The sequence below is a fragment of the Plectropomus leopardus genome, chromosome 2 (genome assembly GCF_026936395.1).
Source record: "Plectropomus leopardus strain MGB_pleo_1.0 chromosome 2, ASM2693639v1, whole genome shotgun sequence".
Classification (NCBI taxonomy): domain Eukaryota; kingdom Metazoa; phylum Chordata; class Actinopteri; order Perciformes; family Serranidae; genus Plectropomus; species Plectropomus leopardus.
In genome coordinates this window covers 37,281,502-37,309,233 of record NC_142177.1, presented here as the reverse complement: position 1 = coordinate 37,309,233, position 27,732 = coordinate 37,281,502, and the positions used below count along the sequence as shown (strand labels likewise).

The window sequence follows — 27,732 nt, the reverse complement described above, 5'->3', positions numbered from 1 at the left end:
CCACTGCAAAGCGGCAACATGTAAAGACTTGGAATAAGAACATGTTGAACCCAAATAACTCGTGCAGTAAAAAGGCTCTCCTCACCGCTGTTTTTAGGCTGTGGGTTTGGTGTGTCTTCACCGCTGCCTTGATCAGTTAGTTTGTGTTATTTTGTGTTTTTGGTGCTGTAAAGTCTTCTGATTCACCAAAGTCACACAATAACACAGCTGATTTAGGCAGCAGTAAATCAGCAGCTCACATGTCTAAGCTTAAATTATTGTTTTTGTAAATGAAAAATGGCTTTTAAAAAAGCATAGTTTTATTATCTGTTCATTGCCGTCTGAAAGTGAAAGGGCCGTCTGTTTGGGAGGTACTGAGCATGCAACTTAGTACTTGGACTTAGATTATACTGCAGAGTTACATGTGTTTGTTAACTGGTTTTAAATATTTTGCGGTTGAACCCTATGATTTAAATTCATCAAGATTTTTCTCTCTGTTTGGATTTTTCACAATGGAGGCATACAGGAAAAACAAAGTTTTCCTCACAAATCCAGCATCACATGGGCTGAGTAATTGATATACTGAGTGAAATATCCCTTTAAAACATCAGGGAACGTTATTTAATTCATTGTGCTGGTTCACATCTGAATTGTTTGTCGTGATGACACTGTCAGACTGAGAGATGCTGGATTTGTGGACTGTTGACTGGTTAAACTTCTGGTTATTGTGTCTCTAGTTGAAGCTATTTTCAGTCCAATTTTTGGGATTCACGCAACATGTGGAATTTAAATCTGCTATACTTCAATTGACAAGAGATTGATAATGTCTGTCGTTTATTGCTCATTTCTGTTGATCTGTGTTGATTCATCATTACTTTATTGAGTGTTTACTTATAATCAGGCAATCTTCTGCAAAAGTTGGTCTTTTTTTGGTATTTGCTGTAATAAAGGGCTTTTTATTATTAAAAAAAAAATATATATAACCTTGTGGCTTCCCCTGTCTCTGTCACCTTTCCTGTCTCAAGTCTCTCCTGGTTTTGTCTCCTTCACTCCTCCTGACTTTCTCTCTCTCCTCCTGTCTTTTTTCTTTTTCTTGCGTTGTTAGACATGTTTTAAGTTTCCATCTGTCCTTGTTTGTGTCCTGCAGTGCAGAGTGCTATTAGAGTGATAGAATGAAGATGCACAGCAGGGGGAGGTATAGACTCAGAGAGACAGAAACCGAGGGAATTAAAGGGAGTGAAGAGTCGGTAGATCCACAGTAAAGTGCTCTTAAAATGAGAGCCAGAGGCAGAGAGGTTTACAACATGAGAGTAGCAAACCGTCTAATGATTATAACAAACATCAAAGTAAGGTTAAACCACAAGGTTAAACTTATTTGCAAATCTGACCTTCTTTTGGTTCAGGCTCTGTTTCATATTAATAGCACATTGAATTGTTTTTCATCGGCAGTTATGTTGCTAACCTTTGTTACTCTGCCCTTTTTTGCCCACAATCTGGTTGGAGAAAATATTGTCAGAGAAAAAATGTTGGGATTGGACGTTTCTGATGTAACATGGTTTGTGTCTCAAGATGGCTCAAGCCACCCATCTGAATTTGAGTTACGCTCGGGCGGTATCACGGTGTTACGGTATACCAGGGTACTTTGAAATTCTAATGGTTTTTCAACACCCTCGCAGGCACTCCTCTTAAATTTAACCCATTGTTTGTAGTGCGCCGCAGGCACCACCAGAGCGCAGTCCCTGATCTCTACTGGTGGAACAGGCAGCTGACCTGAAAGACACCATGACACCTAGTGGTAAAAGGATAAATTACAGGACTGTAAACAGCCGGCAGCCAGCAGGCAGAGAGAGACTGTGGGGAATAACAGCATGTTTTTCATATCTCACTTGCTGAGTTAAGGATTTATTTTGACCAAACCAGAGCTGGTGATTGTTCGAACAGTGGACTTACTAACTACATCACTGGTAGAGCTGGGCGATAAAACGATAATGATATCAAACACGCTAATTTTTGCTCGATTGAAATATGTGATATAATTGATGTCCGCCCTGCTCTCATTGTCTGCTGGTGTGTCTGCCGGTGTCTCCGCCGGTGTCTCCAAATGTCCGCTCCGCTCTCATTGTCTGACAGGTGATCCCAGTCTCTTCTAGGGCACCAAAATGTCTAGATCCGGCCCTGATACTGTCATTTATTAGCATGCTCCCTGCTTACAGTAATCGCTGAACACCGGTGTAAACCGGTGTAAGTTGCTAAATATCTACTACATAAAAAGTTATATATCTGCGGTTTATAGAAACACATAATTAGAGCATTTATTCTCAGGAAGGAGATGAAGAGCTACAAGAAAGCAAACGTTGGCGGCTTACATCAGTGGTTCCATTAGTCCAAAGTATGTGCACTCTATCGCCTGAGACGCCATTTCTCTCTGGACTGCCGGCGCCAACATCTGTAATATTTATATTTAAATGTCGGTGAACATCCAGTTATGATTTGCTGGAGGTACTCACTATACTATGATTTTTCTCTGACCTGCTCTACATTTTTCACTTTCATTTTTTTGCTGGCACTCTGCCTTTGCAACTCATACTGTGATTGAAGGTGGAACTGCAGCTTGAATGACAGAAATAATTTTGTCATTCTTTCACAGAGGTTAAAAACCTATGTTATTAAAAAGCAATTTTTTTAGCCTGTTTATTTATATTTGTGGCAAAGTCTGCACCCATAATCTAATATATAGATCTGTGGTCAGCACAAGGTTGTGGCGCACACATCCCCTGAAGTCTGCGTGTTGTTGCAGTGCACCTATCGGCTGGTATGGACTAGTGTGTGCAGATGTGTGTGTGTGTGTGTGTGTGTGTGTGTGTGTGTGTGTGTGTGTGTGTGTGTGCGTGTGTGTGTGTGTGTGCATAGTCTGTCCTTGTCTAGACACATAGACATCTGTGCCTGTGAGTTTTCTTAACCAGCTGCTTATAGTGTGCACGTGTACGAGCGTGTATGAAGTGGACCTTCCATGTGTACGTGCGTGTCCGCACGCCTGAATGTGGGTGTCTGTGTTACGTGTGTCTGGGTGCGTGTGTGCTTCCTGCGATGAGCCAAGGGAGGCCATCATTTGCCACTTCAAAGTACTTACCCATAATCCTCAGAGTGTGGATTCATTTGCACTTGAAACCCAGAGAACGAGGGAGAGAGAGAGAGAGAGAGAGAGAGAAATGGAGGAGAGAGGAGAGCAAGAAAGAGGAGAGGACACGAGACACTGAGACAAGATGAGAAAAACTCTGACCATGTGCAACATAAAATGTGATCTCAAGTGTCTCTAGACTGTGTGTGCATGTGTGTGTGTGTGTCTGGAGGAGCAAGCTGACAAGACTCATTTTCCTGACTGCTTATTTTGCCTCCTTCCACCTCAGCCTCTCTCTTCCCCTTCCTTCTCCGTCTTTTTTTCTCTTTGAGCCTTGAGGAAATCTCTCAGAGGGATGCCCAAATACACACTCACCAGTGCAGTACAGGGATGCACGCACACACACATGCACACACACACACACACACACTTGGCCGATCTACTTATACACACGTGCATGCTCACACATCACGCTTAATCACACACAGACACGTAGGCAGACTCATACATATGGTCCATACATAAAACACACTCACTGAGTCTGTAACAGGGATGGAAGATCATGCAAATGCAGCACACGCACGCACACACACACACACACACACACACACAAACTGATATACAAGCTAATCTTTCTCAGCAAACAGGTTTTAAGAGTAGTGAGTTAAGAGAGTGAGGGTTTTTTTTTTTACTGTCTCAGTAGACCAGCACTGACTTTCCATCCACCTCTGACAGTCTTACTTTCCTGCTGCTTCACCCGCTGTGTGTGTGTGTGTGTGTGTGTGTGTGTGTGTGTGTGTGTGTGTGTGTGTGAGTGTGTGAGTGTGTGAGTGTGTGTGTTTTAAAGAGTGAGAGAGAGGCTGCTGAGTGGCCCCTCAACCATTTTCTAATTCACAATAAAAAAAAAAGTGATTCACACATTTAGGACATCCTAATATATATATATATATATATATATATATATATATATATATATATATATATATATATATATATATATATATATATATATATATATATATATATATAAAACGTTTTAAAATCTTAGAAACATGCTAAAATGCCAGAATTATCCTAAAATTTAAGAAATTACCAAATTCTCGAAATGTTCTAAAATTATAAAAAAAATATCCTAAAATCCTAGAAACATGCTAATATATGAGAAATGTCCTAAAATCCTAGAAACATCCTGAAATCCAAAAATGTCATAAAATACTAGAAATGTAGAAATATACTAATTCCTAAAAAGATAAAATAAGATAATCCTTTATTAATTAATCCACGATGGATAAATTCAGTTGTCGCAGCAGTTTACAGCACCAACAGTAAAGGCAGATAAGAGGGATTAAAAGTATCCATATGTAAAAAAAAAAAAAAACTATACGAGAGATGCACAATAATGAGAACAATAACAATCACTGCAATCAATGAATGAATAGATGAAGAGATAGATAGAGAAATAAATAAATAGACATGGAGAATTATGCACAGGCTCTCAAAGTGACTCATGCTTACAATTCTCAGGTCTGATCTTACCTGCTGTTAAACAGTCTGACGGCAGCAGGAACAAATGAACGTCTGAAGCGCTCAGTTTTCCGCCACAGTCGATCATTCGAGGGTGAGAGGGATGATAAGGATGGACTTTATCTTGCCTCTCGTCCTCGCTCAGCCACCTTCTCCAGACTGTGCCTTTTTTATCAGTTTGTCGAGCCTACTGGCTTCACCAGCCTTGATGCCACCACACCGGTTCTTAAGAAGCCGAGTGCACACGCTGAAGGATCTGAGTCTGCTCGGGAAGAACAGTCTACTCTGACTCTTCCTGACGAGTGCATCAGTTTTTTCGTGACCAATCCGGCTTTCTGTTGATGTGAACCTCAGGTCCACCCTCTCAACTTCCTCCCTCTGATCACAACAGGAACAGGTGGTCTTCTTTTCCTCCGAAGGTCCACCGCCAGTTCCTTGGTCTTACAGATATTAAGCTTCAGGTGACTGTTATGGCGCCATTTGATGAAGCTCAGTTCTCTGCACTCCTCCTCCTCCTCGTCCTCACTGAAAAGGTCCTTAAATCCAAGAAATGTCCTAAAATCCTGAAAATCCTCAAATCTGAAATGTCATAAAATCCTAGAAACTTCCTAAAAATTGAGAAATGTGCTAAAATCCTAGAAATGTCCTGAAGTCCTTGAAACGTGTGTGGGGCCGCTGCGACTGGCCCCTGGCCTACTCTCGTTTTGAAAAAGTATCCCTCGTGCAGTTGATTTACGCTGAATGAAAAACAGAGTTCTTCTTCCCTCATTTGTACTTTTATTCAAACGTTTGGTTTAAAGTGTCCTCCAGTGTTTGTAAGTGTGTTTGTGTGTTTTTAGCAGGATTCATACACATGCATGCGTATGACGCAGCCTGATGTGCACCAATTTTAACTGTAACGTGTTGAGCGACGCCGACCTGCCGTTTACTTTTAGAGACTGAACACCATTTCCCCCAGTGAAATGAAGCGTTTATTAACTCTTATTTCACAGATAAAAAATACAATAAATCCCACACACAGTAGGCCGTGACTTGTATTTCTTGTCATTCTCTTCCCTGAACTCTAATAAATGAAATACTGCCAAATAAAATCCGCTTCAAAGCAGTGACTCACACCAGTTTCAAAACCTTCAGAGGCTCGAAGCACTTATCCAACCAAACAACAACTGGTCCAGAGCAGAAGAGCAGAACTGTGTTTGTTATCTCTGTGACTTCAGGCTCTTCTGACAGAACATACACAGCTAAACTTCAGTGTGCGGTTTGAAAACCCAAAGATATTTTTGTTGGCCATGTAATTAGAAATCACCTCAGATCATATCAGAGTTTATTTCGTAGTTCTCTGCGTCAGAAAAGTTACACTTACTCATGTATTGTGTACGGCTGAAATAAAAATGACTATTTGGGCCAGTTTTTACACAAATACTACAGCGGATTAACTCGCGTCTTTTAAAATGACACATAAAGAAAAAGCTCATCTTTGATTTTTCATGATTAATTTAAAACTCAAAGACTTAGTTTTGGCTGACGTGACGAGAGATTTATCACAGACTCGTTACTGAGAACAACTCAGAGATGAGAGACTTCATCTTGTATTTTTGTGTTGTGTTATTTGGGATTTGATTCTTCAAATTTGGCAGATGAAAGCGTGATTTTTTTTCAGTTTCCCTCTAAACACACTGATGTGTTTCCAGCAGCCTGATTCTCCAACTGCTCACTGTACTGCAGGTTTGTCCAATGTCCCAGACGTCACAGGCACCTGTTTCCCTCAGAGCTGAACACAGAAGAGACACACAGTTCGTAACCAAAGGTGTTAAAAATGGAGACGTTACGACACTTCGTTACGATCCTCCAGGGATACTCGATTTGCTTTGCTTGGGGGCCACTTTTGGAAATTGAACGGAGGGCAGGGGCCAGTCGCAGCAGCCCCATGCATGTTTTTAGGATTTTAAGACATTTTTAGGATTTAAGGACATTAATGGGATTTCAGGATGTTTCTTGGATATTTTAAGTTTTTGTCTTCATTTTTTCTCTTGAATTTTAGGGCATTTTTCCAATTTTAGGATATTTCTTGGATTTAAGGACATTTCTCAGATTTTAGTTTTGTTTTTGTTTTTTTTTTTAATTTTCTAGATTTTAGAGACATATCACTGATTTTAGGACATTTCTCGGATTTTAGGACATTTCTCGGATTTTAGGACGTTTCTAGGATTTTAGGACATTTCTCGGATTTTAGGACATTTCTCGGATTTTAGGACGTTTCTAGGATTTTAGGACATTTCTCGGATTATAGGACATTTCCAGGATTTTCAGGTGTTTCATGTATTTTCCGACATTTCTATGATTTTGGGGACATAAAACGGATTTTGAGATGTTTCTCGGATTTTAAGGCATTAATCAGATTTTAGGACATCTCTAGGATTTCAGGGCAGAGATGGGACCTCTGTCAGGGGGTGCAGTTGATCCTCCACTGGCACTTTTTTGATAAAAAAGCTCTGTTTGATGCTGTTTTATGCACTCTGGCACCTAATGTATACTCAAAGTACAAAAACCATTCACAGTGTGAGTCTCTATTTTTTATTGTCAATTAGAAAATGGTTTGGGGGGCACCTAGTACCTTATCAGGGGCCTAATTTTGCTCCACCTATCACTCTGCATACGTTATATCGCCTCATAAATACCAGGAGAAACATCTTGAAGAACATTCACCTTCCAGAGGTTGAAATGAAATTGGCTTGTTCATCTGAGGATGCAGCATGAACTAAAATTAGTTGTTTTTTTCTAAACAGCCAGAGAACTAAAGATGAAGAAAGACTTTGCAGGTATTTTTAGTAATCAGCCTGAAACCTTGATCTCCTCCTTCACTGTGTTTTGTGAGAACCATGACAGGAAGCAGCGCTGTTCTCTGGATTCACCTGACTGACAGACACCGGTGCTCGTAGCTGGATGCAAGTTTGGCATCCCAGCAAGTGGATGTTTTTTATCCCGTGATGTCATCGAAATGAGAAAATTAAATTAGTGAATTAAAATAGATTTATCCCAGATTTGAGGAAGTTTCTCAGATTTTCGGAAATTCAGAGGACATTTCTTGGATTACAGGACGTGTCAAAGATTGTAGGAAGTTTCTAGGATTTCAACCATTTTCTGGGATTTGAGGACATTTTAAGGATTTCAGTGAATTTTGAAGATTTTAGGACATTTCAAGGACTTCTTTCTGGATTTTAGGACATTAGGGGCATAACAAGGACCTCTGTTAGGGAGGATCCTCCACTGGCACTTTTTTGGATGAACAAGCTCTATTTTGCTGCTGTTTTATGCACTCTGGCACCTTATGTAAACCAAAATTACAACGACAATTCCTAGAGTGAATCACTTTATATATGGTATATATTAGGAAAAGGCTGGGGGCACTCTGTGGGGGTCAGATTTGGCCTGCGGGCCGTAGGTTGAGTATCACTGCTTTATAGAGACTTTCTTAAGCCCCATTGTGAAAATGGAAATGATGAAAGCAGTGCTTAGAAGGGCCCTGCTTTTTGTTCACTGTCAACTCATCTTTGCGATGAGCACTTAATGCATCTGATGAGAATCGTTACTTTGTATTTGAGCATTTGCATGTAAGAGTGAATTCAGGTTCCTGAATAACATCACTGATCAGATCATCCTCTAACAGCATGTTTTAGTGTCTTTATGAAACAGGCTATTGAGCCGGCCCTTTGCATGTATCTCTACCTGCAGCAAACAACATTGAAGCATGCCTTATTTTCCAATTAAAAAAAAAAATGGACTGCACATGTAACCACCTCAAAAAAGCGGAAAAACTGTTTGCACGGTTGCGTGCGTCGCTGACATCGACTGCTGAGTGATTTGTAGCCAGACGAGACGGAGCAATGTGACTCAGAACCTCTGCTGATGTGAAGATGTGGGGCTGAGCTGCTTGGGATGAATCTAGGTCAGGCGGTGCAGGGCGAGCAACCTTCACGATGAACGAAGCGTGAGGGAGAGAGAGAGAGTAATAACTAGGGTTATTAGTGTCTCGGCCCCCTCAGCCAGCCAGCAGACGGATTAGGCTGTGTGTGTGCGAGCATGTCAGATATGCATGTATTTACTATACGTGTGCATTAGTGCTTTGTTTGATGGTTTTAGACAGTGGGAGAGAGAAAGAACCTGAAGCAGCTACCTTACTGAGCAGAGGGAGGGATGGAGAGAGTAAGAGATGGAAAAAAAGAATAAAGGAGGATGAGATAGCTGGAGGAAAAAAAAGAAGAAAGAGTAAGAGAAGATTTGGGAAACTGTTGAAGGAAAGAAGCCTTGTTTGTAAATGATGTTGCAGCCAGAACAATAACGTCCTGTGCACAGTGAAGCCTCATTTATATACATTTATATAACAGATCTGCATTTGTCTTTTATCTCTTATTGAGGAATAAATATTTGTTTAATGTCTCTGTCCCCAAATCGATTTAGAGCTTTTCATTTGGAGACCATCTGTGCTTTTTGCAGATGATGTGGTCCTGTTGGCTTCAACACTCCGTGTCCTCCAGCACACACAGAGATGGTTTGCAGCCAGTTTCGGGGGGTCGTGGTTTGAGGTTGTTTGGCGTGGCATCAGCAGGGATGTAGGAGCTGTGGACCGTCGTTTTTTTATTTTTTTTTGTCGAGGTCCATCTATGTTCTGGCTCTCACCTTTGGTGATGAGCTTTGAGATGTGACTGAAAGAAAGATATGGCGGATAAAAGTGGTTGAAATGAGTTTCCTCCGTAGCTGGCCGGGCTCAGCCTTATGGGGACTTCACACCGAAAGCAACACGAGTGTTTTGCACGGCGAGATTACACACAAAGTCAATGCAAGGACACAAACGGATGTTAATCCACGCTTGGCGACGCAAATGACACGATCACTTCCTCACATTTTCTAACTTGAGCAGGAAAGTGATGCTGTGTCACGAAAGCCAATCAGCGATCAGATCTAGATGATTCTCCTGACATTACCAAAATATATCGTTGTTGTCTGTGGACACCTGGAGCTTTTCCACTCAACGTCTGAAACAAGACTGTATATGAAGATGGACGACCTGTCCCCACTTACCCCCGCTATGCTTAAGTGAAGCTAAAATATCCCACATACAGCCGCTGTCATCTTGGTGACATCATTGAGAGCCAGAGTCTCCGCAGTAGTGATATTCGCGGTCGGGGAGCTCCCGCCAAAACACCTGTCCAACCAATTACGAGTAGCTCCATTGAATTGCGAGCATATGAATTGGCAGTCACAGCTGTCAGTCATGGCGTAAAATCCCCTTTTTGTATAATTGAATAACTCGTTTTCCCAGAATCTCCTCGTGGTAACTGAAGAACAGGTCACATATTTATAGTTTTGTGGTTTGTGTAGAGCATTTGGTTTAGGTTTTGGGGTTCGGATGGTCTTGGATAAAAATTTAAAACACCTAACGTTTCTGTTTTTGTGGCCAAAACAACAGCAGGTTTTGAAGCTTGACCTGTTCTCTAAATTTAACAAACACTCTTATCCTGGAGATGAAAGTGGCACCCGCTCTCATCGTTTAAATCAGACGGATTTTTTTAGTGGCTTGTATTGTAAGTTATTTCATCAACGAAGCTTGTGATGTGTTTGAAGCTGCTGTGGATAAAAAGTGTCAGCAAAATGTAAATGCAAATGTGCAGAGAAGCTGGAGGAGGAGGAGTGGGATGTCTGGAACCAGTCAATCCTCTCTCTCTCTCTCTCTCTCTCTCTCTCTCTCTCTCTCTCTATCTAATCTCCACACACTCCTTTCATACCTTCACACACACTATCTGACTCTGATGCTTTCAATCTCAGGCTCTCTTCTTTTGTGTCCTTCCTCGGTCTGTTTCCAGCTTATACCTCACCCTTCCCTCATTCTCTGTCTTTAAATACATTTAAATAAATAGACAGATTGCTCTTTTGGCACGACTTTACTGTGATTAAGAACGATCTGGCAAAAACAGGTTGTACAAGGTTAAAATGTAAGAATTCAGAATGAAAGAAAAAGACAAATTCTTTTTTCTGTAGTTGAGGAAGTGAGCACACCGACTCTTGACCCTTACAGGAACATCTTTTTAGTAAACCCGACCAAGAACATGAGCTATTCAAAAATTAAATGAAATGTAGAAGAATTACTCTTAAAAAGTATATTAAACTATAAGAAAAAGTACTCACAACATCATCTGCACAACCATCCATCCAGCTTTGTTTATTTAAAAGTTTTGGCTCATTCTAGTGTTACAACATAGAATTGATTGAAATTGTATAGATGGCAAAAGTGTTGATTTATATATATATATATATATATATATATATATATATACATAGGGGGCCTAAATGTTGATCTGTTGCAGGTGATCCTGACCTGAAGCGAGGAATGGGATGATATTGGATTTAATTGGGGATCGATATATAAAAACACTACTAGTAGTTAGCTTATGTCTACAAAACCTTTAGTCTTGGCTTTCTCAACAGAAATGCGCCAGACATTTGCAAGATCGGCAAAGATAAAAGTACTTTGAGACGGAAGATGACTTGTGGCAGTTCTGTGCTGAAATGAAAGCTCATGCTCTGTTGGAAGAACCAACCTGTTCTCCTTCTGAAATCGTTAAATGTCGCTGCTTTTTTAGTGTTTTTTCAGCATAAGATCCCGATGCCAAAAGCCACCTTTCATGTCTGCATGATACACAGTTGGACGGCATAAACAGAACCGTTCACAGGCAGCCTTACTGCACCCGCTGGGCCACAGGTTATGCCACTGGACAGCATCAGGTTAAAACGCTGCCAGTAATCCAACCAACTCCCGACCTTCATGCAGCAGTCCGGTGTTCGCTCCCCCCCGAAAGCGATGTTTTTTATTCACCTTACCATGTGCCCTTTTGCCGAATCCTAACCATCTGGCCAGCATGTGCTTGTGTTGATGTCCCAGCGTTGGTGGCCATGTGCTTTTGTTGCCTGAACATAACCACCTGCAGCGTAATCCCACCACGTGTTTGTTGACGTCACGGTAGCGGTATCTTGGAACGTCAGCAGCAGACGCAGAAGGATACTGAGTGTAATATGTAGGCGCAGAAGTCCACTGCAAAGCGGCATTATGTGACGACATGGGATGAGAAGGTGTTGCATGTTTACACCTACCTTTAGTCACGGCGTTATTAATGCAAATGCTGGTGACGTGCAAGACTGGCAAAAGTGCTTTGAGAATGAAAATCTCGTGTCAGCGCTGTGCTGGAATCTGAGCCCACGCTGTCTGGACTCTACACGGTGTTGATTTCGGAAACGTCTCTACATTTAGTTTATGTTCATTGTTGTATCACTGCAGATGTTTTACTTCCCAACATTTTATATAAAACATCAAATGTTCTGTAAATCTTGGCAATAAGGAGACAAACCCGGGACCAGCGGTGTGAAACAGTTTTACCATTTTAGCGTTAAAAATAAACTCTCGTCCATCTCCTTTTATCTTTTGTCGCTCTCTTTTTCATCTCTAACTTTTTACATAAACTCCCAGCATTGCTCCTTTTTTCTTTTTCTTTTTTTGCCTGTCCCCTCCCCTCACACACTCTTTCACATTTTCTCTCTCTTAATCTCAGCCTACCCTCCCTCTCTTTCTCTCTCTCTTTCTCTCTCTCTCTCTCTCTCTCTCTCTCTCTCGGGGGCTGAGCGGTCGTAACGTAAGCGCCAGTCATCTCTTATCATCGCCACTGTGCTCCCCGAGCGCTCGGCAGTCCACATCGCTCCCCGTGTCTCTTCGTCTCTCTGTCTTCTTCTTCTCTTTTAGTGTTTTTTGGTCTCTCTTTTTATCTCCTTTGTGGATGTTACTCTAAAAAGGAAAACTCGATGTCTGCTGTCATGTTTTGTGGTCTGCGGAGGGACGTTGGGGCAAATAATGTTGGTGAGTGCGGACCCCATGAGGGAAATTCCTTCAGTGATTTAATTGCAGTCTTTTAATTATTCATTTATTGGCATTTAGCTCTTAATGTTGTCGGTCATTTAGATATTTTAGGGAGGTCCTCTGGCTTCTTCATGCGTGGATGTTGTGAAGATTAAGTTTATGTTTCTGTAGGTGGCGCTCTTCTCTTCGACCAGCTTCTTTTTGTTGTTTTGTTCTTATTTATTAGGTTTTAGCTTTTTTATTTTCCCTGTTCTCTTAAACCAACCAAAATTGCCTTTTGAAGTGTAAGACATGTTGGCAAATTTCTAAAAGATAGACAATTTCAAAAAGATCACATTTATACTTTGATAGAAAGTGATGGTCACAGGGTTATTGCTAGGGATGGGAAAAATGATTCACATAAAAACTGCAATTTTTTGTAATTGGTTTTTAATGCCTGAATCGATTTAAGCCTTTGAAACCTGGAGTGACATCACTGTTCTTTTGCTGCTATCAGATGCCTTTTACAGGTATTTCAACTTCTGGAAACTGAGCAAATTGTTGCAATTTCTTTTAAAAACATGGGAAAGAAGACAATGACCGACATTGCAAGAAATGTTCCACAAATTGTTTGAAATTATTATTGTTATTATTATTATTATTATTTTTTTTTTTTTTACAAATTTTAGATAATTTTCATGTACTTTTTACTAATTTCTTGCTAATTTGGGGGTCATTACTTCTTACAGAGCTCATTTTGTTGCTCATTTAGGCTTTGGTTTTTAGGAGAAAACCAAAGCAGGAAATGGCAGACAATCTGAGGACATGGACCTCCAGCTGATCGAATAGCAACTTGAATTCAGCCAGCACAAACTCTTCACCATCTCAGAAAACTTTCTGTTGCTGCCATTACAGAGATGAAACCCAGCCCCGCTTGGGTTTACACCATCTGAATTCTAGCTGCTACAGCTGCTTCTGAATGTCATCCTCAGAGTTTCTGCTCGATTTCTTCCCGCTGAATTTTCTCCCAGCAGCGAAAAGTGAGACGGACGACCCGCGGACTGAGCTAATGTTAGCTAGCTCATTCTTTTCTTATTTGTGGTTTGATAAACACAAAGAGAGAGAAAGCAGGACGCGCTGGCAAAAACAGTGATTTCCACACAGCTTAGTGAAATAAGATTTTACCCATTTTATAAAGAAAAAGAAAATATAAAAAATAACAAATATTTAGTGTTCAGTGCTGATATTGTGACCACCACCAGGGGGCATCTAAGTGTGTCAATTTAAGCCTACTCCAAAAATTTAATATTTTTTATTCATCCGATTTCACTTGTTAATATAGAGATGTTTACAAACTGCTTCAGAGGAATTTAAAAAACAAACAAACATAAAAGTGGTTATTAGTTTAGTTGACACTTGCAGTATATGACGCTGCTGAAATAAAGAAAGACAGACTGACATCAGATGTGTTTTCATTTTTACAGTGACAGTGCACATTAATCAACACTGCTTTAAAAATATGCTAAGCTTCGAAGGCCATTAAAAACCAATTTGAGGGATGAGACTTTTAGAAAATGATCAAAACTGAGCTAATTTTGCTGCTTCAGTATGTGACAGTGATGCCATCTCGTGGGTTTTTCTTAATCTATTATTTTTAAGGCTTGGTTAACTTGAAACTAGCGCCCACTGTGTTTATAATCTTTTTTCCAGTGCATACTGGTGGCAGGGCAGTAACAGCTGGTCTATACCACTGGAGGCATTCACATATGGAAGCTCAACAGGGACCAAATGAAAGTCTCACTGTCTCTTTCTGCAGCAATCCAAGCAGATCGACAGGAATGCAGTGAATATCTTAAATGTCACATTTCCTTTGAGCTGAACTCCTGAACCTCGCTGACTTGTAGCTGATTTGACCCTGAAAAGTAAAACATCAGACAACAACAAAAAGGCATTTTGGGTTCAAGTAACATAAGGTTGAAACAGCGTGGCTGCACGTGGGTGAAGATGCACCGGCTTGTTCGACTGAATGGCTGTTTTTACATGATTCTGTTTCCCATTTCAACCTCTTCTGCAGAATTGCATCAACCAGGAAGTTTGCTTGATGTTCGGGTCTGTTGTTAAGATTTTAGAGCTCCTCTGTGAGCCACTACAACCGAATTCTACCCATAATACCCGGATAGATCTGCAAAGACATTTGTGTTTTAACTCCTGTGAAATCTTTGACGCCTGGTGTCTCTTAACCCTTTAACCACTGGATCGGCATCAGTTTTCTTGTGCTGCATTCAGCCGCCTTTTTAACCGCTGAAACTGAAAAAATTGGTTTGATTTCTTTCAAAAACATAATAAGAAATGTCCTGAACACTGCAAGAAAAATAGTAAAGGTGACAAGGTAATGGGTATTTTCAAAAAATGAAGGAAAAACTACATTTCTAATTGTATAATTCTCTTTATTATTTATTTAAAATTATGCTACAGAAAAAAAGAAAAAAGTAAGACATTGATATAATTATCTTCTTTTTGTTGGTTTTTTTTTTTTATCTTTCCTCCTCTTATTTTAATGTAGTTTTCTTCTTACTTTTTCCTAATTTCTTGCCAATTTTTGAACTTTTTGGGCTTAGGTGCTTTACGCCCTTTTCCCATGTTTTTGAACAATATCAAGCCAATTTTCCAATGTTTCAATGGTTGAAGCTGGATTTTGAGCAGCCAGTACTGGTGCAATAATATGGCTGGGATCATATGCTTATGTCTCAAATCGACTCCAAATTTGACATGTATTGGGATGTTTAGTTTATTGTGATCTGCAGTGGTGGATGAAATACTAAATGCCATACTTAAGTTTAAGGTCAGATATCTTACCAAAAATGACTTTAGTTGAAGTTAAAGTCACCTGTTAATTATTACTTGAGTAAAAGTCTTAAAGTATCTGATATTTATTGTATTTAAGTATCAAAGAAGTAATTTTATGATATTAAATGTACTTCAGTATTGAAAGTAAAAGTACAAGTAGATGCTCTTAATTTAAAAAAGCAGTCATAATTTTGAGACGTTTAATTCTTTTTAACATACAGCACCTTAAAAATGGATCATCCATTACACTTGAACAGTTTTTTTTTGTTGTTTTTTTTTTACAACTGAAAAGACTTAACGAACAAAATCCAGTTTTCCTTCCCACCCAATATTTTGTAGTAAGTAATACTTAGTAGTAGTGGAGTAAAAATATGCATTTAATTTGAGAAATGCAGTGTAGTAAAAGTGAGAGTTGACAGAAATATACCACATACATCTTTCCTTTTTCTTCTTTCTTTTCCTTTTTTCCTTTTTTTCCTTTTATTTTAGTATTATTATAATCACTGTTATTCACTATTTATTATTGTTATTTACTATTTTTTCTTTTTAGGCACTATTTTCATCTTAATTTAAATATGATTTATATTCTTATTTTCATTTGTATAACATGCTATAAATAAAGTGTTCAATAGGTAAAAAACTACTAAAGTACTCACATAACATCCTTGAGTAAAGAAGGTATTATCACTTCGTCACATTACACCACTGGCGATCGGTCATTATGATTTATTGCGATTTTTGGTTGCTTTTTTGTACTATTGCCAGCTTGTTTTCCAAAAAGTAGAAAATATGTCTTTGTTCCGCCCTGTTAGCACAAACAAAGCTCACTGTTGACTGTCAGCTTAAAGTATTCTGCACACCTCGATAGTCAAGACTCAAAATGTGACACCAGAGCAAATCTGGTTTAATTCTTTTCCTTTATAATGCACTGTACTAGAGTCGAGTCAGAGAGATGCATTAGGGGTATTAATAAGGTGAGCGCCATCCTATTTCATGCACCGACGAGCATAGTGGGAGCTATATTCTCCTCAATGGCCTCGGAGACTAACTCAGCTGATAGCTGTGCCGAGGATGTGCTGAAAGTCAGGAAGCTGCTTTTATTTCTTTTTATGTAGATACAGACACTATAGAGGTCTGCCGTTAAACTGCGGCTGCACTCTGGCTCCATCTTCCAGAGGGATTAAGTGGAAAAGTCAAGCAGTTAAAAGGAAGTGAACAGCAGGTCAAGACTCATTTAAGATGATTGGTCTTAAAGTCTTTCCTTGCTGTGAGGGAATCTGTTCATTACTTCTCGTGTTGTCGGCATTGTTTATGGGATTGATTTAATCTTTTTATCACTGTTATGGAAACGAGCACATAAAATGGAGGAGATATTGGGAGTAAATGAGTGATGAGGGGGTTTATGGCCGCCTTGGCTCTCTGCCGGCGAGTTGATCCACAGCGGTTTCGGAGCATTACTGAGCTGACCGCGCTGAGAATTTAACAGTGGCTGCTGTGAGGCGGCGAGTGTGTTTATCGTCAGCTGTGCATGACGCGTGCAGTTTTCTCTGCTGTTCTCTGCAAACTGCGTTTCGCTCAGCGTGTTGCAAACATAATCCTGCAGGAGGGCGTCTGCTCTGTGATTACAAGCGTGACGGAGATGCACACAAAAATGATTAAACGTATTCAAACATACTGTACATGAGCACGCTGCTTTCACAGAGTTGCACTCAGATATTTCAGAAATTAGAATCAGGGTTCAAACACTTTTTACTAATTCATTTTCATGACTTTGAGGCAAATTTTAAAGACTAAACATTCTCTGAAACAACCATCGACACTCCTTATTGGTTCTTATTCATTATGATATATTTTAATATGAATATTTAAATATAATTTAGAGACTTTTTTATTTAGGCGGTTGTGCAAAAAGAGGGAGGCATGTCAAATCATTTTCAAAGCACATGGAGGCGCTACAGGGTTTTTTGGGCATTAGGACAGGGGCACGCAACTTAAAATGGCTGTATTTTGTTTTTATTTTACTGCTGATTAAAAAAAACATGAAGGCATTCTTTCTGTAAAACAGTCATCTTCTCTATTTTTGGCGATTTTTTTTTCGTTATCTTTGAAAATGTATGGCAATTTTTAGGGGAAAAAAGTTGGAGTTTCTTTTTTCTTTGAAATTTTTTGGCGAATTCTTTTTTCTTTAACAAATTTTAGTGATTTAATAGAAAGCATGCAAAATGACAGTATTGATCAAAGCCGGAAACCATATAAACAGAAACTGGATTTTTAAATTCCTGATGGACCTTGAAGACATTGTGTATTATCATACAGGTTTGGGAAACTTTCAGGGTACTTTTAGTTTTTCAAAACTTTTGCAGGCTTGGAAATTTCCATTTTCCAATTCCATGACTTTTCCAGGTTTGTATTATAAAAATGTAGTTACAAATACAAATTTCTCTCTGTGTCCTAATGCCATTTGCAGTTTCTCCCTCTGTCATTTACATTTTGAGGCATTTAGATAACGTTCTTTCCTCAAGCAGCTTACAAGCGCTGCACAGGTACATGATGGCAGCTGACAGGGACCAAACCATGTGACTTATTAATGAAGGCCCCGTCTCTCTCTCCACAAAACCCACTTATCTCTCATTTTCATCTTTTCATCTGTCTGCCTCCGCCGGCCCTCTGCTGAACCTTGTCAACAGAGTTAACTGAGCATCATGTTGGATCTGTGGCATAGAAGTGTTGGCAGAGAGAAACTAAACTGTAACTTCAAAGCAGTTTTTGATGTTTTTTTTTCCTGCCCTGCACCTGCCAAGCTGTTTCTCCTCATGCCTGCTCCTCGTAAGCTGTAAGCCGTTTCTCTCTTTTTTTGAAAACCAGCTTTCCTTTTGTTCGTCATGTTTTAAGGGAGGTTTGCCTCCGATTATGGAGGGTTCAGTGACATATTATATGTCGAGCAGTTGAAAAGCAAAAGTTGTGCACAAACACAAGACTATTTTTTTTATTATCAGATGGTTGGCAATGTCGGGAAGCAGTAGGTCTTTTCTCAGGATTTTGGTGTAAAGTTTTGAGTTTCTGGTGATTGTGAGTAGCAGAAGTTGGATAGTATAATAATCTATATAATGTCTGTCAGGGTGTCCACAGACTTTCAACCCCAGCAAGACAAAGTTTTTTTTCTGCAAACAACAAGTGTTTTACTTTTGTGCATTTCATACATATCATATTAACGCTGACGTAGTGTGTGAGCTGATGTCATCGGGAGGTGGAGGGGATGGTGGATGGCGTTTCAACTAAGCAAGACACCTGCCAAGCTACATATCACTGTTCAGACCAACTAACAGCAAAAACTGTTGTGATTTAACTAGTTTTTACTGCATTTACAATCGCTTTTTAGACACCATTGGGACCTATTAGTTTTTCCAGCAGTGATATTGTTGTGAAAAGCATTTTTTCCCCTGACACATCACTGCATTTTCTGCTAGACTAGAGCCCAAAAAAGTTGCTTTTTACCAAGATATTGCTGCTTTTCCTTCCAGGATAATGCCTCAAAAAGCAATTGTTTTTTACTTAGACATTATTGCCTTTCCTGCCAGGATTGTGCCATGAAACAAAGTCGTTTGAACAAGGTAATGCTGCTTTTCTAGCAGGGATTTTGCCCCCAAAATCTGTGTATTTGAAGCCAAAACATGATCTTTTCCTAACTCTAATCAGGTGGGTTTTGGTGCCGAAACCTAACCGCATATTAACCACAGTGTTGTTCAAATGTAAAGTTTGCAGAAATGTACAATGCCTGGCGACAGGGTTATCAGCCCAGTATTCATCACAGTTATGTTCACATTAGACATTTCTGCACTTCACCCTTCAGAGATGAAGGGTGTGGACGTTTAGGTGGAGAATGAGTGAGCAGTGAGTCAGTCTTTCATGCAGGAGAGTTCATATCACATCATAGATCTGTAGATGACAGAGACTATCCGCCCAAGAAAAAACACAGCATCAGTTTTTTCAAAAAGTGCACCAAAACTATGTCTCCACGGCTGCAGGAATTATGACTGTTGTTTGTCCAAAAAAGAATCTCAGTTGACACAGAGTGTTAAAGTCCACATTGGGAAAAAGTCAGGGTGGATGGACGAATCAACAAAACGTTACACTACAGATCACATTTCCTTCTGCAAAGTGGTGCAATGATTATGCAGGAAATGTCAGCCCAATCTCATTCGGAAGTTGTCAAATTTTGCACCTTTTGCAGTGCTTTCAGCATAACATCCCGCTAAAAGCCACTTTTTGTGTCTGCATGATACACCGCTGGATGGTGTCTGCTGAGAACGTGTTTGGCAGTAACCGTAGGTGGTGTTATTATACGCCGCCAAAGACTGACTGAGACTGAAAATGTAGCTGGACAGAACCTGTCATGACAATATGATATCCTGTTCAGTGGTATAAGGTTGAAATGCTGCCAGTGACAACGTAATATAAGAAGGATAAAGGTCCCTTTAGAGCGTTGGGCGGGCCCAACCAACCCCGGACTTTCATGCAGGAGTCTTTTTGTGTTTGCAACCTGTCTGAATTTGTTTTGTTTTTTTATACACCTTATCATGTGCCTTAGGTGCCTAATCCCAACCATCTGTGCCAGCATGTGCATTTGTTGACATCCAGGCATTGGTTACTATGTATTTTTGTTTTTGTAAAATAAACACATGCACTGTCGTCCCACCATGTAAATTTGTTGACATCACATTGAGCATCAACTGCAGATGCAGAAGGACACTTAGAGCGTAATATGTAGGTACAGATGTCCACTGCAAAGCGGCAACATGTGACGACTTTGGATGAGAACGTGTTTGAAATTTTCGTGTCAGCCAACATGGAGACTTTCATACAGACGGTGCATCCATTTCCAGGCTGATTCTCCTCCAATCAGTGAGCGCTCTGTGTCGTCGCCCGAAAGTTTCACACAATTAAAGTTTAGAGCTTTGAGAGAAAAAGAGAGCACATAGAGAAAAAAACACATGAGATCATTAAAGTGGCAGTGACACCCATCTTCACCCCTACCTCCTCCCTGTCCTCACCCCCCCGACCAGATCCATACAGGCTGCAATTAACCACAACAGAGAAGCCATTAAGCACCCTAATTACAGCTTGTTCCTTCCATAGCCGCTCTATATGTGTGGGTGAGAGGCTGTGTGTGTGTGTGTGTGTGTGTGTGTGTGTGTGTGTGTGTGTGTGTGTGTGTGTGTGTGTGTGTGTATGTGTATGTGAGTGTTGGTGGATAAGGATAAAATTTGTGCAACCGGTGACAGAGTTCATTTGTGTTACTCTGTGTGTGTGTGTGTGTGTGTGTGTGTGTGTGTGTGTACTTAACATACATAAATTTTGCACATCATGTCTTTTGTTTTTTATAGTTATTTTTCCTGTCTGTGTTTTGTTTCTCAGCAGGTGGGGAGTTATACGCTCATATGTGTGTTATTTTGTCTTCTCTCTCTCTCTCTCTCTCTCCTCTCTGTCTCTCTCTCTTTGTGTGTGTGTGTGTGTGTGTGTGTGTGTGTGTGTGTGTGTGTGTGTGCATTAAACACAGTTGCACTGTCTGCCAGCGTTGTCACGGACAATGGCTAATTACACATCTTCACTGCCTTCAGCATCATAATGACCGCAATCAGACGCCTTGGCATTCAGTAATGCAGAGCCCGTGTGTGTGTTTGTGTGTGTAATGTGCGTGATGTGCATACACACACACACACACACACACACACACACACTGGTACCTGGAGACATCCACAATCTTTTTGAGTTGGTCTGCCGTACTTGTGTGTGAACAACATGTCCTCATGCTTAAATGACAAAATAGGTCATCGGTATAATGACTCCATGAGTGTTTTCTGCCAACGTTATTTACACAATAAAAACATGTTTCAGGATGGTGACACATGCGTTGTGTAAGGAGAATTATTTCAATAGTATACATTTTGTCAGCAAAACAGATAAGAGCTCTAAATGCCATTTCTAAGAGTTGATACTGGGATTAAACAACCTCTCCTGTAATGTAGTGGATAAGACTGGTGTGGCTCAGGAGGTAGAGCGTCGTCTACTAATGGGAAGACTGATGGTTCGATCATAAGCCCCTCCAGTCCACATGTTGAAGTGTCCTTAGGGCAACAGTTGGCATAATTATACTTAGGCTCGGGCAGTATCATGGTATTCCAGAGTATTTAGCGGTGTTTTTCAACTCCGTCATAAATACATGTGTTTCTCTTACCATTAAACTCATTGTATGTAGTGCACAGCACACACCACCACAGTGTAGTACAACATAATTCGAAGTGTGAATCTTCTGCTGGAACAGGCAGCAGAGTTGAAAGACACTGCGACACCTACTGTAGGAGGGAGAAGTTACAGGAATGTAAACAGCCGGTGGCAAGCAAGCAGAGAGAGACCGTTGGAAATAAGTGCATGTTTTTTACATCTCACTTGGTGAATTAAGGATTTATTTCGACCAAACCAGAGCAAACCAGAGATCCTGAACAGTGGACTTACGAATAAGGTCAGCAAAAAGTAACCAATATGGTTTGTATGGTTTGGGGCCACTTCTGCAAAATGACAGGCGGCCAGGGGCCAGTAGCCCTATACAGATTTCTCGGATGTTGCATTTCTAAAATTTAAGGATGTTTCTAGGATTTTAGGTCATTTCTAGGATTTTTTAGGAAACTGGGATCTTAGCTAGGACCGCTGTGGAGGTGTGGGGGTTCCTCCGCTGCCATATTTTTGATAAACAAGCTCTATTTTGATGCTGTTTTATGCATTCTGACACCTTATGTAGTGTAGTACAACATAATTCGAAGTGTGAATCACTTAATTTTTATTGTGAATTAGAAAATGGTTGGGGGGCCACCTGGCACCCCACTGGGGGCCATATTTGCCCTGCTTGCTGTTAGTTGAGGATCACTGGTCTATGGTATATTTTTGATCCACAAGAACATATTGCAAATTTATGGAAGCAAAGACTTGACAATTTACTTTACATTATTGGAGGAAGTTTTGTATTTTAAATTGCGTTAAAATGTGAGTCTGCAAAATGAGCATATAGAGTTGGCTGCTTCATGTGAAACTTTTGTAAAAGTAATGATTTTATGCACAATTTGACACCTTTTCTTAGAGAATAATGTTTGTATTTAGAATCAGAGGATTTTTCATGCCATTTGTTCTGCCAATCTCTCTGTATTGTAGCTGTGAATGAACAGGTGCTTCTGCCTTTATCTGAACTCTTCAGCAGCTCGCTGTATTGTGACGCCTACCTGGAGGCTCGCTGAATAGTTGGTTGATTATAATGGTGTGTCGGCTTAAATGCCTCTTTTTAAAAAGTGAAAAAGGCTGAGTGCATTACTCCCTTCAATTCAACTCCTTTCAATAGCATCTTGTGTTTTCTTTTATGTTGCCAGATAAGACTTGCTCAGTATTGCTGCTCTTTTTTTCCACCAGCCGCCTGCTTCACTTTTAATACAGGCGTTAGCACCTGGCAGCTCTCCAACAAAAACACAGCACTCTCCTGTAGTTTCAGCTCATTCAACTGTATTTTGCATATTAACTCAGACAACAAAACATCATAAATAGGCAGCATTATTATGTTAATATGTACTATTGTGCACAGTGCTATACCTTCTGGACATCCATTTGTTGTTGCAAACACGTCGTTGTTTGGATATTTTCATTAAGAGTTTTCTGTTTTCACCACATGAAAAAATGCTTTTTTCATATCTTCTAGGTCATATTAATCCAACTCATGATTTGCTCACAGATGAAACACACTTTTAAATTCTCACAGAGGAGAAAAAGAGTGCTGTTGTTGTTATAAAAGTGCATCGATGTTTTGTTGCTGCAGCAGAAACCCCTGGGACGAGCTGAAAGGGTTCACTTATTTCATAAGTGCAGTTTTAAATCCTTTTGTGTCACTTCTTCACAGTTTCTAGCATTGTATGTTTCAAAAGGTGTTGCTGTTCATTTCCTCCAAGGTGGCTTAAATGCACTTTGGGGTCCTAAACTCAGAAATGGGACTTTTAAACAAACAACAACTGAGGATGAGGTTCCTGAATTGTGAATCTTGTGACAAAATCTTTCTGTGGTGCTCTGAAAACCTGGTTTTATGGTATCAATGTGGTTTATAAAGTAATAAAAGTGGATAGTAGAATATTTCTTGTGGTAATATAAGCCTAGCAGCCAAAAGAAAATGCCGGCATTGTACATTTCTGCGCACCTCAGATACATTTTTACATTTCATTCATATCAATATTTGTAAAGTGACGTAGTATGTGATATGCAGACCACTTTTACAGACTGCTTTTTATGCACCAACCATGGGTGTTTTTTAGTCACCTGTTGCTGTTTTGCAGTAGGGAAAGTTGGAATGAGCACAAACAGGTTGTAGAATAGCTTTTTTTCCAGAGCTGCAGGCTGCAGATAAAACAGCGCATTCGGATCGTACGCCAAAAGTACTGTCAAAGCGGCGATATTTGACGAATGAGAACGGGCTGCCAATGCATATCCAAAATGTTTTGAAAAATAAAATTTAAGAAACTCATCCCGAAGCTTTATTTCCTGGTAGTAGTTAGATCTGTATCTCAAACATGCCAAATGAAATAGGAGAAAAAGGTAAGCAAAAAAAACAACACCCGAATGCCCATCGGACATGTTCAGTAAACAAACGTAAGAACTTCTTGTCTTAAAAGAATACTTGTCGTACTTGAATACTTATCAAATTCAAGCCCCTTTTTACAAAAAAGTTTATAAATTTAAACAGGAATATTCCCAATTTCTGCCACAATACTCAAAATACACACCTTGATCTAATCAAACAAGAATTAGACAGCACCCTGACAACACTCTGAAGGCCACAGTGCTGATTGTGATTTTTTTTTAACACCACTAATCAGGCTTGTATCAATACATCAATTTTATAAAAACCCAATCTGCAAACCTCAGAGCCTCAGCGCCATAAACTCAGCTCCGAGCACCCTTATTTTGAATAGTCTACTACTGTGACTATGACTACATCGCAGTCATCGCACGCTACTCATCCAATTTCATGTTTCCATCAACAAAAGCACACAAACACATGCTAATCTAGAGTGGCACTGCCATACTCTGACAACAGTTTTGGCTTTTTGTGTGTGTGTGTGTGTGTGTGTGTGTGTGTGTGTGTGTGTGTGTGTGTGTGTGCGTGTGTGTGTGTGTGTGTCACATCGTGGTGAGGTGAAACTTTGATCACCACGCAGGTCCGCCCACACATCCTCATCCCTGTCACATACAGAGAAATCACTTCAGAGTTCTGTATGTGTGTGCACGCACATGTATGTTTGCCTGTTTGTGACTTGTTTTCGGTTACGTGTCTACGTGATAAATACCTGTCATGGCAATTTCATGTGCTGTGAGCTTAAAATACACATGCAACAAGCTGTGTGGGTGCATGCAGGCAACATTATTAATCTTTTTATGAATGTGTGAGTGGGTTGTGTGTCTGTTGCTACAGTTGCGTTTGCTTTGCATATAATTTGCAACCCTTTCTGTGTATTATAAGTGTGTTTCAGCTGCGAGTCTGCATGTATCTGAAAAAGAATGTGATAAACTGTGTGCGTCACTCTACCTAGAAGAGTCCGCAGTCCTCAAAGATAATGTAAGGTCACAGCGGCTGCAACTAGCACAGCAGTGCCCTCTGGCCAAACTATACAAGTGTGTGTTTGTGAGGCAGCGAGACACATCAAGGGAAACAGTGTGTTTGAATGTGTTTGTGTAATTATGTGATATCGCCCTGAGTGTCTGTCAGAGCGCGCTCGCATGTGTCTTTTGTGTTTCATCTGTGTGAAATCGTGTGTGCGTGTTTGTGTGTGTTGTTGAGGACGGCCTTGAGCTATGTCTGTCTGGCCCGTTGCCTGTCTAGGATGTTTCCAGTGACCTTGAGGCAAAATGTGGATTAACTTGATGCATATGCAGGTCAGTGTTTCCGCTCGTGTGCATGTTTGTTAATGGACTCGCTGTCAGCTTGAGAGGAAGGAGTTGTTAGAAGATTAAACATTGATTGAGCGAACTGTTTCACCAATAGACTGAATATAAAGATGGACAGCATGACAGCTCCCCGAAATGAAGCTTTTCAGTCTCGATCGCCCCCTGGTGTCTGACTGCAGTATAGGTCATAAAGCCCGCCCCTCCAGGTTAGTATATGGGTGATGGGCAAAACTAAAAACTCAAAGCACATGTCCAATAATTTTTTTCCTAAGACAGTTTCTGTCTCTGAAAGTAGTTCTCATCACCCTGGTGTTTGTTCGAGAGACGGTTTTTATGAGAAGCTCCAGTGAATGCGCTCACATTCAGTGGAGCTTCTCACGATCGGTTGGACGGGTGTTTTAGCGGGAACTCCCCCACTGCAGATATCGCAAAATGACAGTGACTGTATCCGGGATATATTAGCTTCGCTTAATCACAGCAGGGGTAAGTGGGGACATGTTGTCCACCTTTATATATAGTCTGTAGTTTCACCCTGCTTCTGTTGGTTGTGCTAAGCTAAGCTGAATGTCTCATAGCTGCATTGACAGGAAATGGACAGACGTTTAAATTTAACAGTAATTTATCAATCTTGTCATCTAAGGCTGCTTTCACAAATGTAGTTCAGCTCATTTTGGTCCAGACCAGGAAGGAAAAATAATATATATTGTTGCATTTTAGTTTTTGTTTGATGTCTGTTCACACAGACTTTTTAAAAACGAATCAAGAAGAGTAAAATGAGGATCTACTGACTGACTGGTAATTCGCCGTTGGACTGTTTTGGTGTTTGAGCTTTTTGAGAAATAATCGTAAGCATTATTAGCCGGCTTTTAGACTGCAGATCGATTGCATGTTATCTGGACCACTGCTGGCCAAGCATCTATGTTCCCCTGCAGAACAGCTATAGAGCGGGCATTACACGTCTGCATTACCTGCTGCGAGGTTGTTAATAAGGTGTTTGTATGACGGCTTCTGAGCGACGTCTGCAGTGACACTGATGACAGCAAGAACATATAGACTTTCCTGTCCCGATGTTGAACAGGATGTGTGTATGGATCTTCGTTTAATAAGCCTAAGTTTTAAACAGCGTCGCTCAGCAGAGGCAACTGACTGTATGACTAACTTAAGCAGTAATGTGAAAGCGTGCTCACGCTGCCGCTGCGCTGATGTGCGTACCCGTATCGGCGGTGCCGACAGTTATTAGATCGCAGACAGATTTCAAGATAAGCAGGTGGATTTTTTTTTTTTACTGTGTTAGCTGTTGAAATCCTGCTAAAACCACATATCTGCTTTCATAATATCCTGCAGTTTTTTCTTCTATCAGCTTTTGTTGGTTTCACCGATTGACTCTTGATTCACGCGACACTGATGACTCCCTCATGACACACGGACATTTAGGTGAAATCTCTTGAAACTTTTGTAGAGTTATGAAGACTCACGCTCTGCTCAAACATGTTGTGCAGTTTGTTGAGGAGAACCTGAAACAGCTGCAGGATTATAAAGGAGACAAACTACAGCAATCACATCTCTTTCAACCTCAGGTGACGACAGTGCAGCCTCATCCTCAGCAGCCGCCTGCACCGAGGACAAAGAGACTCTGTGTGTCATCATACTGTATACGTAATGTCTGTGTGTGTGTGTGTGTGTGTGTGTGTGTGTGTGTGTGTGTGTGTGTGTTTGTGTAAAGGTTTGCTGAAAGCTTGAGGGAATCCTGCAAGATTCTACAGAGTAGTGTCTGTTAGTATTCTCTTCATGCATGCCTGCACACTCACAGGCAGATACACACACACACACACACGCACACACACACACACACACACACACACACACACACACACACACACAGAAACACACACAGAAACACAGGCCTAGAAGGTGTTTTTGTATAAAGCAGGATGTTTTTAATCTGAGCGGTGGAATTTTTCACCTACACCCTGTAAAACAAGCAGAAGATGCTGCACCTGTAGTTTGTACTTGGACTTATGTGTGTGATTGTGTGTTTGCCAGAAGATAAATTCTTCGTTCTGTAACGAATGTTTCTGGTATAGAAAGACCATTTTTATGGTGTTCCTGCTGAACTACTGCTGCATTTTGGCTCCTTGTCCAACAGAGAGGGATTGTTATGGCTCTGTGTTCGTCTTGCGGACAAATAAACGCGTCATCTTCAGTTAGTAGATAGTAGAGCCGGGCCAGTGTCAAAAAACTCCAAACATCAAACATTTGTATGATCGAATTTGCTCGATCAAAGATAGTATATGACAGACTGATTGACTTCAGCCTGAAAAAAAGAAAACCTTCAGCTGTGTCCTCAAATACTGTATACAAGTTGAAAAGTTCAAAGCAGGGATACTTAACTTGCTTTGCTTGGGGGCCA

General features: G+C 40.4%; 1 protein-coding gene across 11 annotated transcripts in view; it reads left to right on the top strand.

Moving 5' to 3' along the window:
- Positions 1–27,732, top strand: part of grip2b (glutamate receptor interacting protein 2b) — a 343,140-nt gene that overhangs the window by 244,217 nt on the left and 71,191 nt on the right. For 2 of the 11 annotated variants that reach the window (XM_088070130.1, XM_088070127.1), the window contains exon 1: positions 12,340–12,524. The exons of the other annotated variants lie outside the window; for them this stretch is intronic. In XM_088070130.1, the coding sequence (XP_087926256.1) occupies positions 12,470–12,524 (55 nt within the window). In that variant the 5' untranslated portion in view covers positions 12,340–12,469. Of the gene's footprint in view, positions 1–12,339; positions 12,525–27,732 lie in introns of those variants that run through there. 11 annotated transcript variants of the gene reach the window in all.